At 48.4% G+C, this 17,889-nt stretch overlaps 1 protein-coding gene across 1 annotated transcript; it reads right to left on the bottom strand.

Moving 5' to 3' along the window:
• Positions 1–1,738: 1,738 nt before the first annotated feature.
• On the bottom strand, positions 1,739–16,943 carry LOC135887393 (zinc finger protein RFP-like). The gene is made up of 7 exons (XM_065415163.1): positions 16,872–16,943; positions 14,552–14,965; positions 11,051–11,146; positions 8,550–8,780; positions 6,917–7,055; positions 3,535–3,583; positions 1,739–2,264 (listed from the first exon to the last, which is right to left on the bottom strand). Exons 1-7 carry the CDS (start codon positions 16,941–16,943, stop codon positions 1,739–1,741), a joined length of 1,527 nt encoding a protein of 508 aa, XP_065271235.1.
• Positions 16,944–17,889: the final 946 nt, after the last annotated feature.

Here is a 17,889-nt window from a genome sequence, read left to right as displayed (position 1 = left end):
TTGAATCGACTCACCCTTATATCAGTGTTGTGTGGCTCGGCCATGCACCAAGCCTAACATTCTAGCAGGTGTGGCTAATTGATCGGGTAGGTTCATTTCAAAAGGCCGAGGGGTTCAGTGATTGAGAAATACACAGACATATTAACAGGGGTCAGTCGCAGCAGAACAGGTTAATTTGTGTTTTTCTGCCTCCCAGCCCAGGGCAGTCTCCAGGGAGCATTGGGTGAGTCTCCCTCAACCAGCCATGGACAGGATTCTGCTGGTATTCCATGCCTAGCTCACAGCGTTTTAAAAACAGCTCGTGTTGGGAGGGGCTGTATCTCAAACCCCGTGACCAAATGACTCCGGCTTTGTACCCCTGACCCTACCCTGTGCCCTTGGGTGGCGTATCAGGTTTCTAGCCAATCAGACTGTGAATGTGAATTTAAAGGAAAAGGGATCATTTGGTTTGGGAAAGAAATGCTGCCGCAACACAATGGTGCAGCGAGGTGCCGGCCCATAGTACTGCAGGTGATGATGAGAGCTGGCTGCCTTATTGCAAATTTCTCTCTCTTCCCTGGCAGCTGGAGGTTGCCAACAGATTTCTTTCAGGAGGAGGATAGTGTTGCCGGGGAAAACATCACTTGATGCTTTGATTTTATTTACTCATTCCTTGAGCTTCGCCTTTAGAGCTTTTGCTTAGAGTTACCCAGCTGCTTTTCTTCAAGCCCCCTCAAGGCATTTGCTCATGGGTCTGTCTAGCCTTTCAGGGCAGAGCCGTACAGATCTAATACCCTTGGGACAAAGTCAAAGGCCAGAAGATAGAAATAAACTTTATTCTGTGAATTTACTCAGCTGAATCGACAGTATCCAAATAACCAAACAGAGCAAAATAGGAGCATTGAGCTAGGGAATTGAGGGGTGGGTGTGTGGAACATCACTGTGCTTGTTACATTCATAAGTAAAGAGCAGAGGACTTTGATGAATGACCCTAATTGAGTCAGAACTTAGGCCAGGTCCACACTGTAAACTTACTTTGGTGTAACATATCACTCAGAGGTGTGAAAAATCCACCCCCCTCAGTGAACGCAGTCGTCCCGACTGAACTCCTGGTGTAGACAGCTACCGCCTCTTAAAGAGGTGGATTAACTACACTGATGGGAGAAGCTCTCCCGTCAGCATACCAGTGTCTTCACTTAAGTGCTACAGCAGTGCAGCTGCCCCGCTGCCCTAGGACAGCCAGGCTCTGCGGAGACCCTGGGAGTGGCTCCTGAGTGTCTGCTGGTTGGCCAGTTGGTGTGTGTCTGGAGGATCACAGAGCTACAGAGACAGGCATGTAAGAGGGTTAAGAAACTCCATTCACCAGCATAATGCTGAGCAAGTCAGTCTTGTTCTCCCTCACCATTCTATTGCGAGTCTCGCAGCACTTGGTGTTTTTCTTTAAATCCCAGCTGTTGGAGGGGATAGATTGCAAGGGAAGCTCAGGTTATATTACAGATCGTGTCTAGCCTTCACATTTGCATAGAAAAGCTTGAAAACGGGAAGCAAAGTACATCTAGAAAGCAGAAGGCAGACAAAAATAGCTCAAGATTTTTTAAGTCAATCTCCTGATTTTGGGGGCCGGACACAGTTTTTGAATGCTTGGGGCTGGCAAGTCTGTGATTAGAATGGCAATGTATGACAGCTGTAATTTATATATTTCCCATCTCTTTGCTCTACCTTAGCTATCTCATATTGAGTGATTCCTCTGCCGCAGGTCTTAATGGTATGCATTCCAGGGATCACTACTGCCTAGATTTGGATATTCTACACGTTGGCTCCCAAAGAAGGGGATGATCTTCCCAATGAAAGAGGATGTGAAAGTAAAGATTGTCTCTCTGCCAGAAGATGTAATGTCATAAAATGTAACTTTCTCCCCTTCATAATCCAGATAAACCCCAATGTTACTGGGGCTACGAGGTAGGTCCAGAGCAGTCTTAGGGGAGGTGAGGGCCAAGTACTCATTCCCTGTACTCTGCAAAGCCCAGATCCCCTTTTCTGGAGTACGGCTTCTCGTTCCCTTTTGTATCGCAGACTCTTTGGCAATGCCCCAAACCCAAAGATGTTTGTTCCCGACCTCCACTTCCCAGTAACATCTCCCTGAGGTGAAGCCATTATAGCCCAGCACACAGGCAGCAGGGTGAAACCTGTGCTCCAAAATTTCCGTATGTTTGTAGATCACGCTCTCTTCTCTGGACAGAAGGGAACAAGGATTTGCCAGGTCTGGATCCGGAGTGGCCTGCATTGCAAGAGGAGAAAGAGAGACAGGAGGAGAGTGTTAAGGTCTGTCCATACTGCAGCGCTAACGCAGGCTCTTACACGTCTGCTAACCCGGATGCCCTTCCTGTCCAGACACAACAACACCTCGCCTGAGTTCAGGGGTGCTTTCCAGCCAGCCTACGCACTGACTCTGTGGGTGCTCCGGGGCTGGAGAATGGAGTGGGCTGCATTGCTGGAGACACACCAGGCTCTCTGGCACAATGGGAATTAGACTTCTCGGTGGCACTAAACATCTGCACCAGTTGGATGTGTAAAGTCCATCCAATGCAGGACAGTGATTTGGGGAAGGGAACATGGTCTAGAGGTTAGAAGCCAGGACTCCTGGGCTCTATTCCTCGCTCTGCTACTGACTTGCTGTGTCACCTCAGGCACATCCCTTACTCTTTCCATGCTCCAGCTTCCCTTTTTGTCAAATGGGCATAAAAGATGCCGGGCATTCAGATGCTATTGCTGGGCGACAGTACAAGGACATAGATAAGTAGCTATGGGAGCAGACGAGAATCCCTTCCCCAGCCTCCAGCAGTGCTCATGGGAAAAGGAGGGGGAAACATGACACAGTTGCAAGCATGGTGCTTGAATGAAACCCTCTTGTACCCCAGGGAGCATGTCTGACCCCCAAGGAGAGACAATGCTTCTTGAACTGATGGACCTATCCTCCATGAATTTATCCATCAATGGCTATTAGTATCCTGTCTTCCGACAGTGGCCAATGCCAGGTGCCCCAGAGGAAATGAACAGAACAGGTGATCATCCATTGATCCAGCCCCTGTCCCCCATTCCCAGCTTCTGGCAAACAGAGGCTAGGGACACCATCCCTGCCCATACTGGCTAATAGGAATGGATCACTTGATTATCTGTTCATTCCCTCTGGGGCCAGGGCCGGCTCCAGGCACCAGCTTGTCAAGCAGGTGCTTGGGGCGGCAGCTCCGGAAAGGGGCGGCACATCCAGGTATTCGGCGGCAATTCGGCGGACGGTCCCTGGAGCCGGCCCTGTCTGGGGCGCCTGGCATTGACCACTGTCGGAAGACAGGATACTGGGCTAGATGGACCTTTGGTCTGACCCAGTATGGCCATTCTTATGTTGTTATGATATATGATCCCTTCTAGCCTTGGAGTCCATGACTCTGTATTGGTGAACACCTCTCTCGTTTCAATTCAGAAGCTTCTTCTAAAAAATTAATCCTGAGATTTTAATTAATAATTGTCGTAGGAAAATATCCTCATGGAAACTTACTCTCTTTCTCTGCCTTCGAGATCAGAAAGCTCAGTTGATAGGGCAGGGTCTCTAGAGAAAGAAAAGATCAGAGGAGAGGTGATTTCCCCCTTTCCGATAGGAAAATAGCCTCAGGAAAACTTAGGGCTGGATGGAGTCGCAAAGAAACTTAGGCGAGATGACACTCCACATCTCAACCCCCAATCTTTAGGCACCTGGACAGTCACTGATTCATAAAGCCTGAATCAGGCTCCCTGTACCGTGAACGGGGAGAGAGATGCGCCTTGGAATGGGATTAACAAAAGCCAGCATGCTAGGTGACTCCCTGCTTACGCCAGCCAGTGGGAAGTACCACAGTGAGGGGTTGTGCTAGGCCCCGGCCCTCTCAGGGTGTTCGGCGACTGAGGCTGGGTAGCACCGTAGGTGCCTCCCTTTGCATGGGTGCCCTCATGCTCTCCTGTGGGAGATGTTCCACTGGGGATAATCAATATTCATTGGGCCAGAGCGAGAGAGAGAGAGAGAACTCATGAGAATGTCTCTGTAGCCAAGTGGCTAGAGCATCCATCTGGGAGGTGGGAGACCCAGAAGCCTGTCCCCCTGCTCAATTATCTATACGCAGTGGATTACATTCAATAGGGGAGACAGAGAAAGACCCACATCAGACCCCTGTTGGAATCCCTTCTTCTCCCTCTGGGGGGACAGGGGATTTCAACTGGGGGGTCTCCCACATCCCAGGTGAGTTCCACCAGCTGCAGCTGTGACAATTTGAGAACTAATAGGCCAGAGTCCATCTCCTTCCACAGTCAGAGGCATATCTCAATGTACCAACGCCGTAGCATGAAGCAACTGTTAAATTACACTGGTCTACAATTTTTGAGAAGTCGTCTGCTTCAGAGATAAAATGTGCTATTTATTATGTATTTTGATGTGCTGAATTCAAATATGACAATTAAAACAACTGATTGGCTACTGTTTCTAAGATATTTAAGTTTTTACATTTTATGTCTATGTATATTGTGTAGATAGTAGAGTTTTAATCATAAATTGTAAACCTAGGTCTTTTCATGTGTTTATGGTTGCTTTACATGATAATATTTCACCTGTCCTGTTTATGTAAACTTTAAAAATCAGCAAAAGGGTTATATAAATAAAAATTTTTATGAAACAAAAGGCAAAAAACTATTATGTACATAGTTTAGTCCTATTCAGTGTCTACTCGGCGCTTCTTGGCTTGTCTCTTGTATTCATTAAATGGGGCATCTCTTGTCACTGTCCAGCAATAGTCTGCAAGCATTGATGGGCTCCATTTGCCCTGATAGCGTTTCTCCATTGTTGCAATGTCCTGGTGAAATCGCTCGTCGTCCTTGTCGCTCACTGCTCCGCAGTTTGGTGGAAAAAAAATCTAGATGAGAGTGCAAAAAATGTATCTTTAGTGACATGTTGCAACCAAGGCTTTTGTATGCCTTGAGGAAGTTTTCCACCAACAACCTGTAGTTGTCTCCCTTGTTGTTTCCGAGAAAATTTATTGCCACTAACTGGAAGGCTTTCCATGCCGTCTTTTCCTTGCCACGCAGTGCATGGTCAAATGCATCATCTCGAAGAAGTTCACGAATCTAAGGACCAACAAAGACACCTTCCTTTATCTTAGCTTCACTTAACCTTGGAAATTTTCCACGGAGGTACTTGAAAGCTGCTTGTGTTTTGTCAATGGCCTTGACAAAGTTCTTCATCAGACCCAGCTTGATGTGTAAGGGTGGTAACAAAATCTTCCTTGATTCAACAAGTGGTGGATGCTGAACACTTTTCCTCCCAGGCTCCAATGACTGTCGGAGTGGCCAATCTTTCTTGATGTAGTGGGAATCTCTTGCACGACTATCCCATTTGCAGAGAAAACAGCAGTATTTTGTGTATCCAGTCTGCAGACCAAGCAAGAGAGCAACAACCTTCAAATCGCCACAAAGCTGCCACTGATGTTAGTCATAGTTTATGCACCTCAAAAGTTGTTTCATGTTGTCATAGGTTTCCTTCATATGGACTGCATGACCAACTGGAATTGATGGCAAAACATTGCCATTATGCAGTAAAACAGCTTTAAGACTCGTCTTCGATGAATCAATGAACAGTCTCCACTCATCTGGATCGTGAACGATGTTGAGGGCTGCCATCACACCATCGATGATGTTGCAGGCTACAAGATGACCTTCCATGAAGAAGAATGGGACAAGATACTTTTGACGGTCACGGAACATGGAAACCCTAACATCACCTGCCAGGAGAGTCCACTGCTGTAGTCTGGAGCCCAACAGCTCTGCCTTACTCTTGGGTAGTTCCAAATCCCTGACAAGGTCATTCAGTTCACCTTGTGTTATGAGGCGTGGTTCAGAGGAGGAGGATGGGAGAAAATGTGGGTCCTGTGACACTGATGGTTCAGGACCAGAAGTTTCATCCTCTTCCTCGTCTGACTCAAGTGAGAATGATTCTGGTGCATCAGGAACCAGCAGTCCTTCTCCGTGGGGTACTGGGCGTATAGCTGATGGAATGTTTGGATAATGCACAGTCCACTTTTTCTTCTTTGACACACCTTTCCCAACTGGAGGCACCATGCAGAAGTAACAATTGCTGGTATGATCTGTTGGCTCTCTCCAAATCATTGGCACTGCAAAAGGCATAGATTTCCTTTTCCTGTTCAACCACTGGCGAAGATTTGTTGCACAAGTGTTGCAGCATATGTGTGGGGCCCACCTCTTGTCCTGATCTCCAATTTTGCAGCCAAAATAAAGGTGATAGGCTTTCTTAACCATAGTGGTTATACTGCGCTTTTGTGATGCAAAAGTCACTTCACCACAAACATAGCAGAAGTTATCTGCACTGTTCACACAAGTACGAGGCATCTCTGCTCACTTTGGCTAAACAAAAATGTGTCCCTTTGCAAAATCAAACACTGACAAATAAGAGAGCACAACACTGTATGATTTCTAGAGCTGATATAGGGCAATTTGTTCAGCAGAGTGATGTAAGCTTCGTTATGATTGCATCATCCACGACTTCTAGGAATAACATGATGCAATTCATATCATGTATGACGCAATACCAGCTTCAGATTGCATCATTCATTGTTTTGCCTAAAAAGCAAGTACTGTCCAAACCCAGTCATAGATTTATTCATAGATCCAGTCAAAGATGTATTTTAGTCATTTCTGGTTTAAATTGAGATCCCTTCCCTTTATAACTCACTTATCCTCCGCCATTCCCAAGTCAAGGGTCGTATATACTGACCCAATAGCATATCTTGAAAACTAGAGCCAATCAACAATTTTAAGCATCATTTTCGTTCTCAGTGACCCAGAATTAGTAAAGTTTGACTACATTGATTTCAGAAGCATTTTGGCTGTAGAGCAGTGTTACCTTTGAATTTCTTCAGAGCCTCTTGTAGACAAACATTTCTTTGGGAAGAAACACAGAGTCTCTCTCTCAGATCCTGTGGCACGTTCACTGGTTTCTCAAACTTCACCTTCTCACACCTAGAGGGAAAATCAAAAACATTCTCTAAATCTTTTCTGTCTTTTGGGAGAATGAGCTACCAGAGGCCTGGTCCACACTAACCCCCCACTTCGAACTAAGTTACGCAACTTCAGCTACGTGACTAACGTAGCTGAAGTCAAAGTACCTTAGTTCGAACTTACCGTGGGTCCAGACGCGGCAGGCAGGCTCTCCCGTCGACTCCGCGTACTCCTCTCGCGGAGCAGGAGTACCGGTGTCGACGGCGAGCACTTCCGGGATCGATCCAGGATCAATTTATCGCGTCTAGACAAGACGCGATAAATCGAACCCAGAAGATAGATTGCTTACCGCCGGACCCGGAGGTAAGTATAGACGTACCCAGAGGCTGCTCTCTCGTAGGCTCGTTGTGAGCCTCTAACTCCCACTGGTGAGTCAAACTGCCCTCCTCACAGGAGTATTTAAATGCCTAGATCCTCAAATGGGAGTTAACGAGAGTAAGGGGTCCACAAGCTGCCCCCTCAGACAGAGGGGCCTAATCCCGTCGGAAAGGATGCTCCAGTGGTTAAGGGGTTGCTGCAGGACTCTGGAAACCTGGGGGGGGGAGGAAGTCTTCAGTAGATTAACGCTTTGAATTCCGTTCAGCAATGTTTGCTGCAGAACTAAAACAGAGCTCAAAACACAATGGCACCTCTGAGTTTAAGAAAACAATCTGTCTCCAAATAAAACTTTTCATTTGAATAAACAGTTGACTGTTGTAGACTTAGAACTATTGGTCTATAAATATTTACATTTAATAATTGGGCCGCATCATTTGCGGCGCATACACTCAACTTCATCCTTTTCTCCTGTTTTTTGTTTCTTTAAACCTTTCGAATACCTTTAAACCTTTCTGAAACGTATTCTGATACAGATTTTCCATTTTCTTCCCACCTTAGTGTGTCAAATGTTTAACCCATTGTCCTCCAACAGTACGTGGTGGGCGTGAGATTCATCAGTACATTCAGATGCACACGCACTTCAGCACTTCCGTGCGTGACTGTTTGTATATTGTGTGCATCTTCTAGACTACTATGTAGCCTTACTTCAAACAGGCAGCTTTGCATATACACACAAATTAAATGTATTATCATAATCCATCTATCTCATGCAACGTATTGTATTTTCCTAATAAAACAAGTTATTTTTATATATTTGAATGATACAAAAGTAAGTTGAAAATCAGAAAAAAAAAAACGAATAATACTTTATGTAAAACCCAGGAATTTTTTGGTAAAAATCAGTTTAAACTGAAAATGAAGGGGCTTACATAGGATGTATCAAAAAGGCCTGAGATATCCGCCTTTAAAACAGCAAAACTCTTTCCACATTGGAAATATTAGAAATGTCAAATTTTGCTTTTCCTCGCTTTGCTAAAGGACACGCTGACAGTCTCCATTGTGGAGTGGGAGCTCTCCAAGAACTTAGTAAACTCCAAAGTTAATCAATCAGAATCTCTCCCTTCCCTGGGCAGGGATCTGGGTGTCTCTAACTGTCTCACCTGCAGGAATTCACTCGTTGGCTGCTGACACTTCTCTTCTATCTCACTGATCAAGTCACTGAGACGGGAAATCTCCTCAGACAGTTTGGTGACATTTTCATCCTGTATCTTCACAATTTCCTTGTCCAGCTCTTCCAGTTGGGCCAGCAGGAGTTGCTCTTGTTCCTCCAGGAATTGCCGCAGTTGCTCAAATTCAGACACAATCTTCTGCCTCTCAGCTTCTATCTTTCCCTGTAATGAAGAGACAAACATGAAAAGGACAGGTCAGGGACTAGAGTTGCCAGATGTCCAGATTTCAACCGGAAAGTCCAGTTGAAAAGGGAACCTGGCAGTAGAAGTCTGGTTACTCACAGTAACTGGCTTCCACCACCAGAGGGCGAGAAGAGCAGCAGCTGCTGCTGGAGCCTGGAGGAGCACTCAGGGATGGTTCCGGGGGGGGGGGGGGGGGGGGGGAGAAAAGTACGGGCATCTCCCCCATCCTGCTCCTATCACCCAGCCACCCCTGGAGCGTAGCTCTCCCTCCCCCACTCTGCCCCAGTCACCTCCCCCACCCTTATAGCCCCCCTCAGCTGGCAGGGGGAGGGAGGTGGAGAGAGCAGCAAGTGACAGTGGGAGAGGGAAAGAGGAGTGGGGGGTGGGGCCTCGAGAGAAAATGGTGGAGCAGGGCACAGGGCAGATTCCGGTGCTCAGCGTCCGGTTTTCACAAATGAGAAAGTTGGACATCCCAGACTCTCCCCATTTCCCTGATAGGAACAGTTCTTAGAGCCCTCTTTTCATATCAACATACTACGAACACATAGTCGAGATTTCAGGAGAACATGCCTGATATTCATTCAGGCCAGCTGAGAGACTGACATGTTCCGAAGTGCCTTGGTGACTTAAGCGTCCAATTCACATTTTCAAAAGGTCAGTTTTGATGCTAAGGAGCCTACGTTTCTTTGAAAGTGACTTTTGAAAATAGGACACTTCTCCCTGCATTTTTAGCCCCTAAAAACCTTTGACAATCTGGCCCTTAGCCACTTGCAAAATTGTAAACCTTAGGCTCCGAATCACTTAGGCACTTTTGAAAATGTCACCCAATATCTCTAAAATGAGGAGTTTTCAGGTCTGAGTACGTTAGTATAGTCTGTTGATCACCTAGATTCTTCCAATAGCAGAAAGGTTGGAAGGGGGAGGTCTGACTCAGAATCAGAAATACATTGGCAGAGAGTTGTGGGGAAGACTGAAGAAGGAAAGAGTTCTGCTGGGTATCCATATAAAACACCAGTTACAAAACACACCATGCAAAATGCTTCTTCTCCAGCTTTTGCATGTTTCATCTGACATTTTGTTAATTACATTGTCCCAGAGGAAACCAGTCGTGTCTGGTGGTAATAGGTGGAGATTCAGGGTGAGGATTTCTGAGATACAAAACAGCCACTAGGTGCTTAAGTTCTACTGACAGTCAATGTGAATTAGGCACCTAATCACCATATGTGCCTTTGAAAATCTCCTCTGAAATCACTGTTTGTAGCTGGATGTGGGGGGAATAAGATCAGTACTTAGAGTTGAAATGGAAGCCAGTGGAGGAATCAGACCAGAGGGATGATATACACAGACAAACATGATCACACCCTGTAAGGGTATGTCAACACTTCAGGTTATCTGGGAGTTATCCAATACATTATAGCTAACCCTGAATTAACCTCAACCTTGCTCCTAGTTAGCACCGTTTATCTCAGTTTAACCGGACAAGGTGAATTCTAGACACCACACTAGGGTCAAATTAAATTAAGGTTTAAAAGGTTGCATGTCAGGAGTTTACACCAGTATAAAGACATTAAAAAGTGTTTGAGGTACATCTGTACTACACAAATGTAGAGGACGTACACTATACGCCCCTGCTAACATGGGCATAAATAGCAGTGTAGATGGTGAGGCATGGCTTAAGCAAGTAGAGTCACGATATGCCTGAACCCTATGGGTATAAACCCTACATACATGGCTCTACACCCCCAAGCAGTGCCTCCCCCATCTACACTGCAGTGTCCCGCTGCTTCCCCAGTGCCAGAGACTTTCCTCACTGCTGGAGCCTTTCCCCACCACAGGAAAAGACTCCAGAAGTGGGGATAGGCTCCAGCAGCTCTGCTGCCTCCCCCTGCTGGAGTTTTTTATTCACGCACATAGCTATACACCACAGCATGGACACAGCCTGTTTCTTACTGTGCTGTGTAGCTACACATACCCTACAGGTCGGCCCCAGCAGCGTGCTGTTTAGATGTAGCCATAGCTGACACTGTCCCCACAGAGAGAAATATAAACCCTGACTGATGCAACTGCTGGACCATCACAATCATAGAATAACAGGGCTGGAAGGGACCTCAGGAGGTCATCTAGTGCTCAAAGCAGGACCAATCCCCACCAGATTCCTAAATGGCCCCCTCAAGGATTGATCTCACAACCCTGGGTTTAGCAGGCCAATGCTCAAACCACTGAGCTATCCCTGTCCCAGGGGAACCTACCAGATATTCCTGGCTTTGTGTCTCTGCATCCTGTTTCCACTCCAGAAGTTCTTCTCTCTCTTTCTTCAGTGTGTTCAGTCGGGCGTGAATTTGTTCCTGAGGCAAGATAAACAAGGGGGGGGGGGGGGAGGTTCAGCCTGCTGAGGAGTCTGTCCTCAGTGCAATTTATATACATTGCAGTGCTGATTTCATTATCTGAAGCTGGGATTTTCAAAGAAGACTCCTGGAGTTGGGTTCTCAACTACCATTGACTTTCTATCTCCCTCTCAAGTTGCCCCAAGACAGTGCTCATGGCAATGTCACAATTGCCTCTCGAGAGGTGGGAGATTCCTGTTCAAATCTCCTCTCCTCATCAGGCAGAGGGAGAACTTGAACTGGAGTCTCCCACATACAAGATGAGTGCCTTACCCCCAGGCTAATGGTCATGAAAAAGGTCTGCAACCTCTTCCCCGACCATGTTGTGCGGAGTGATATATGCGCAGAACTCCATCGTGCATGTAACAGCTTAGGTACCTAAGCCACCCGACTCCAGGAGAGGGGTTCCCAGGTGTGGATCCCAGAGACAGGCGCATTCCTACACCAAACTCTGAGGGGGGTGGGGCTTAGGACATACCCTTCTCATCAGCATCTCCCAAGGGCTAGTTTAGATGTCTCCCCACCTAGCAGGCTGGCTTTTGTGGATGCCTCCCTGCCCCCAAATGCCTAATTCAGGATTTTTTGTTCCAAACTGTACCCGATGACTGGAGGATAGCTGGTGGAAAGCCAGTTTTTTAAAAAGGCTCCAGAGGAAATCCTGGCAATTACAGGCCGGCAACCGTAAGGGCTTGTCTGATTGCCAGATGCTGGGACTGGGCAACAGGGGATGAATCTTTTGATAAATTGCCGTGTTCTGTTCATTCCCTCTGGGGCACCTGGCATTGGCCATTGTAGGAAGATACGATACTGGGCTACATGGACCATTGGTCTGACCAAGTGCAGCCGTTCTTATGTCCTTAGTGATTTTTTAGGTGCCTAAAAATTAGGCATTGCAATGCTGAGCAGCACAACACCCAAGTGCATTTGGGGATTCGGGCCTAAATCTCCTTTGCAAATGGGACTTTGGCTCTAAAGTCAATTGGAGCTTTTGAAAATGTGCTTCGAGGATCTTCTTCTGTAATTCACCGGGGGTGAGATGTTGCAGAGCCACAGAGAGGATTTAAAAGCACGGCTCCCATTCATTTCATAGCAGCTGGGCATCTCAGGCCCCAGTCTCAGCCCTGCTTGCTTTCCTTCTATGCTGTACTGTATGTGTCATGCTGCCAGGGAACAGAGAGGCCTTGGGGGCACCAGACCTGATATAGAGACTTAGGGACTCTGTCTAGAACAGCCCTTTGCCTCCAGCAAATCCTCCAAGTGCTGCAGGGCAAAGGGTTGAAGTCGTTTCCATTTTGCTGCAGTGTAGGGTAGGGCGCCCTGCTCCCAGGCAATGACAGAGAAAACTATATGAAGAGAGCTGGACATCAAAGAGTTAAAGCTGAGCAACTTAAAGGGAAGGGAGTTTTGGTAAGAACGTTTAACACACTTTAAAAAAAAAAGTACATTAAACTCCGGCGCCTAATGATCACTTGGGAGAAAGACTCCTGGTTAAAAATCCAACTCGCTCACAAAGCGCATAAATATTGTCCTCGATTGTTTGGCATGGGGGAAAAGGGCTTGTTCTCACTTCTTCAGGTGCTCCGGTACTGGGACTCAACATGGTCCTGGGAATCAACCATTTTCTTCCTTTAATCTTATTGTGACACTAATACAGTCCACTTTATCCTTAAAGCTAGAGTAGCACAGAGCACAGCAGATTCTGTCCAGAGTCGATTGCTCTGCCAACCGGCTTTTTAAGGTTCCATCCACTTGGACTTCATGGGCCCTAGAATGTTGCCAAACTCCAAAGTTTGTGTGGGCAGGACGCGAGCCACTGGTTCAGGGAGGCTAGCCCCCAGTCCAGCCCCTTCTGCCCGAGGCCCCTCAGACCAGCCACGGGGGAAGAGCTGCAGAGCGCCGGCAGGAAGCAGGAGGAAGTCTAGAGGTGGAGGGGGGTTGGGGCCATGCAGGGCTGTGCCTCCCCTGGCCTGTCATACCCGTTGCCCATGATTTCTGCTTCAGGAGCAGCAAAGTGACCATCCTTCAGCAAACCCGGGAAAACAGGAATTCATCATCCTGGTTTTTCCTTGAGGAAAAAGTTAAGCAGATTAACCTTTGTTTCTTTAACAGAAATCTTTCAGAGCACCTTATGCGTCCGAAAGTAGCCGAGAACAAAGCCCTTGAGAACACTGCTGACCATGTGTTATTTTCCTGCTGCTCGCCTGGAAGCAGCGGCCATCAGATGTGAAATGCTCAATCTGGGGCGCTACGCCCAGCACCAGCTCTGTTGAAACTCCAGTCTGCAGCTGTGCTGAGATGTTTGTAATGTGATGGTAGAGAACTGCATGACAGGAGCGATGGGAGGCAGCGTGGTCTAGTGGCTAGGGTACTAGGATGGGCGTGGAGAGGCCAGGGTTTAATTCCTGGCTCTCCTACTGAGCTGCTTTGTGAGCTTGGTTAAGTCACTGCCCCTTCTGTGCCTCTGTCTGTTTCCCACCCACTCCTTCGAATTGCCCACCAGATCAGGCCCCACAGATAAGAGAAGCAGAATGCCTGGTTTCCCCCAGCTCATGGATTGCTCTGGGTGTGGTCTATGGGGGTGGCTGTGCACATGCCCAGAGGCAGAAACAAAGGCACTGAGAGAAGTAGTACCCTGAATACACAGGCACTGAGTGAGTTTGGACTCCTACAGGGCTCGGCAGGAATTCTGGGGATTGCAGTGGAGCCTAAAACTGGCATTTAGGTGCCTAAACTTGAGATGTATCCACTTATGTGAGGTATAGACACCTTAAGTACCTTTGGGAATCCCCAGCCTTTGTCTGCCTGTACCGCCATTCCCTCTCCGACAGTTTGTCCACCTTGACTGTTGATCAGTGGTCCCCAAACTGTGGAGCATGGAAGAACATTTGCGGGACCATGGCAGGGCCAAGGCCAGCCCCCACAAGGGGCAGGGAGGAAGTGCCACCCTGATCGGCTATGGCCCCCAGCCCCTACCCCAGCTCCACTCCCGGCCCCAGCCTTGACCCTGGCTCTGTTCCCAACCCCAGTTTGAGCCCCTGACTCCCGGCCCAGCCCCAGCCCCACCTCCAACCCTGAGACACCCCCACAGCTGTGGCCCCAGCCTCTGACTGTGGCCCCACTCCCAGCTCCCAACCACAGCTGGGGGTGGGGTGGGGGGCATAGCCAGGGTAAGGGAGAGCCTGAGGGGAAAAAATTGGGGACCACTGGTTTAGACTCTCAGCTCTTTGGAGCAGGGATGTCTCTCTGTGTGTTTGTACAGAGCCTAGCACAACAGGGGCCATGATCTCGGTGCCTTTAGGAACTATTGTAATAAAAGCTGTAAACATGTCCAAACCGAAGTAATTACCCTGCACAGCAAAGTCCTACCTTGTAGGCCTGGGCAGCCTCTTCTGTGGGGACCACCAAGTGAGCACGGTGAGCCTGGGACTCTCTGCAGATCACACAGATGAGCATTTGGTCCTGGTTACAGAAGAGTTTGAAAGGCTCCTGGTGCACCATGCACCAACCTTCTCCTGCTGCTGCTGGGACACTCAGCTGCTTGGCTATTTCTACCATGTTCCCCAGTTGTCTGTTCAGCCTGAGGGTCCTCTGGGGAAAGGTCTCTCTGCACTGAGGGCAGGAGATGTCTGCATCTGGTCTCTCCCAGCACTGGGTGATGCAGGCTCGGCAGAAACTGTGCCCGCAATCTAAAAACACAGGATCTTTATAAAAACTCAGACAGATGGAGCAAGTTGTTTCATCTCGGAGGCTTTTCAGAGGATTCGCAGCAGCCGTGGCTCCCTGCAGACAATGTACCGGGATCTAAGACGTGGCTTAACCTGGCGTCTTTGGGGGGCTTTTCTTGCTGCTTTGCTTTTTTTTTTTTTTTTTAATTTCCTGCCGGAGACCGTGATTGGCTCCCGGTTGCCCAATCCCTCTCCCAAAACCCAAAGCAAGGAGAGGGGAAGAAACCAGGACTCTGAGACTGACAGTCCCCAGGGCCAATGGGGGAGAGGCCAATGCCCCAGGTCAGCCTGATGGACAGGGCGTTACAGATGAAGGAGGGAACCAGGAATCCAGCTCAGTCAGCTGTGGGTTGGGTTCCTCTTCTCTAATGTGTGGTCCTCGCGGTGAGATTGTTGCATGTGTGTGCGCCCTGCAGTGCCTACTCTCTCCCCACCGGCTGCCTCCTGCTTGGACTACTCTAGGTAGGGAGAGGGGGGATTGGTTTGGTACGGGGGGGTTGGGTCGGCTGATAACAGTAGTCTGGCAAGCCTGGTAGGCTGTGGTCAGTGATCTTTCTGTTGGTGCATTTCTGGTGGTGGTGTTGCACTTACACAGGGGAGGAGGGATGCACGCAGTGGGGGGCAGGGGGTTGCAGAGCTGGGGGGCTGCAGCATAGCTTGGGCCGAGTTAGGGCTGGGGAGGATTGGGGAGTGGCCAGGCTGGCTTTGGGGTTGTGGGGGGAGGGAGTGGAGTGCACAACGCCACCGTTGCAGTGACGCATGGAGCATTTCTGGTGGGGTGATGCACTGTTGAGGGGGGTCTTTTGGGGGTCTGGTGGTATTATGGCTCTACCAGCGGTCGGCCGCTGACACTATGGACATGGACCGGTGCCGACCCAAAGCAGAGTGGCTTGTTTTGGGTGATTTGGGCTTGGCAGCGTTCGGAGGGGTGGGGAACGTAGGCAGAAATTAAACCTTGTCTGTCTGAGGAGAGAAATGAAACTGATGGGTAAAAAGTTGCTTAAACCAGCCTCCGATTTTGCTTTGGTTTAGTGTTTATAATATCAGAGAATGGGGCTACGCGCTGTGCTGCCTCAATTTTATCACTGGACCATAGTGACGCTGATCCAGGCTGGATCAAACCCAGGGCCCATTGACACCAGTGGTTCCCAAACTGGGGTTCGCAGAACGTTACCAGGGATTCACCAGAAAAATTTCACTAATGGCGGACAGAGGACCCCGGGCATTGGAGACAGCAGGTGGGACCCGGTTGCAGGGCAGACACCCCGAGCCCCAGGGAGAGCGGGGCCGGGCAGTTGGGGCTGGCAGCCCGAGCCCTGCCCCCGTCAGCGGGGGAGCTGGCAGCTCGAACCCCAGCGCTCCGTGTGGGGCTGACAGCCCAAGCCCCAGGGAGAGCGGGGCCAGGCAGTTGGGGCTGGCAGCCCGAGTCCCGGCGGTCAGTGGGGGAGCCAGCAGCCCAAACCATAGCGCTCCACGTGGGGCTGGCAGCCCGAGCCCCAGGGAGAGCGGGGCCAGGTAGTTGAGGCTGGCAGCCCGAGCCCTGCCCCCATCAGCGGGGGAGCCGGCAGCCAGAACCCCAGCCCGAGCCCCAGGAAGAGCGGAGCCGGGCAGTTGGGGCATCCATCACTGAGGAAATTTAAATTTAAATCCCTGAAAATATTCATTTTTAGGAGGAGGTTCACGAGATTTCACAATTTAGTGAAAGGGGTTCGCGGGCTGTTAAAGTTTGGGAACCACTGATCTAGACCAGGATCCTGTCTCCAACAGCAGTCGGCACCAGGTGTCTCTGAGGAAGATGGAAGAACCACAGTCAACAGATCTCAGTGGCTCTGTCTTACACCACATAGTAAACCCAGGCTCAGGGTACGTCCAGACTACCCGCCGGATCGGCGGGTAGCGATCGATCTATCGGGGATCGATATATCGCGTCTCGTCTAGATGCGATATATCGATCACCGAACGCGCTCCCATCGACTCCGGAACTCCACCAGGGCGAGCGGCAGTAGCGGAGTCGACGGGGGAGCCGCGGCCATCGATCCCACGCCGTGAGGACGGGAGGTAAGTCAAAATAAGATACGTCGACTTCAGCTACGCTATTCCCGTAGCTGAAATTGCGTATTTTTCATTGACACCCTCCCCCCCAGTGTAGACCAGGCCTCAGATTCAGGTTTAAGGCCGTACCCCTCTCTGGACCTCAGTTTCCACATCTCTAAAATGGGGTCAATGATACTTTGTAAAACACTTTGAGATCTAGTGATGGGAAACACTATATAAAAGTATTATTACTAATCCCTAATAGTTAAGATATCATTTTAAGCCTTGATCCATTTATTCCTTCCAAAATTCTATATTTGCATAACTATTACAATTCTGGCCCTTCTAGTTATCCATATAAATGTCCAATACCTTTTTTGAATCTTGCTACATTACTGGCCTCAAAAACACCATGTGGCAAGGAGTTCCATAGTCTAATTACATGTTGTGTGGAGAAATATTTATCGGTTTTGAATTTGATCTCTTTCCATTTCATTGACTCCTCTTGTTCTTGTGTTATGAGACAGGAAGAAAAGATGTTCCCGAACTATCTTCTCTGTCTCATTATTTTTATATCGCTTTATCCTATCCTTTTGTATTCATCTCCTTTCTAAAGTAAACAGCCCCATTCTTTTGATTCTTAATATAAGTTTTTCCAGGTCCTTGATCATTCTCATGGCCCTTCTCTGAACCCTTTCTGATACTGCAAAATCCTTTTTCAGATAGTGTGACCAGTACTGTACACAGTACTCTAGGTGAAGGAAAATTATCAGTTGATATAAAGACAATATAAATGTTACCATATTATTCCTCCCGTCCTTAACTATGTGGTTAGGGTATTTTCAGAAATCTAAACCCCTAGTTTATAGCTTAACTCTGTCTTTGAGTCAGGATTGAATTGCCTGATATGTCCCTAACCTCAGTATAATTTTGTGGAAAAGATCC

This window comes from Emys orbicularis, chromosome 13 (assembly GCF_028017835.1).
Source record: "Emys orbicularis isolate rEmyOrb1 chromosome 13, rEmyOrb1.hap1, whole genome shotgun sequence".
Taxonomy (NCBI): Eukaryota; Metazoa; Chordata; order Testudines; family Emydidae; genus Emys; species Emys orbicularis.
The sequence above is the reverse complement of the archived record's forward strand: the minus strand, read 5'-3'. Positions and strand labels throughout refer to the sequence as shown.

Coding starts and splice junctions, on each gene's coding strand:
- LOC135887393 (XM_065415163.1), bottom strand. CDS start 16,943: ATGGCCGCGGCTCCCCCGTCGACTCCGCTACTGCCGCTCGCCCTGGTG. Junction 11,147..14,551: donor AGGCTGCCCAGGCCTACAAG/GTAGGACTTTGC, acceptor ATCTTGCCTCAG/GAACAAATTCACGCCCGACT. Junction 7,056..8,549: donor CAACGAGTGAATTCCTGCAG/GTGAGACAGTTA, acceptor AAAGATTTAGAG/AATGTTTTTGATTTTCCCTC.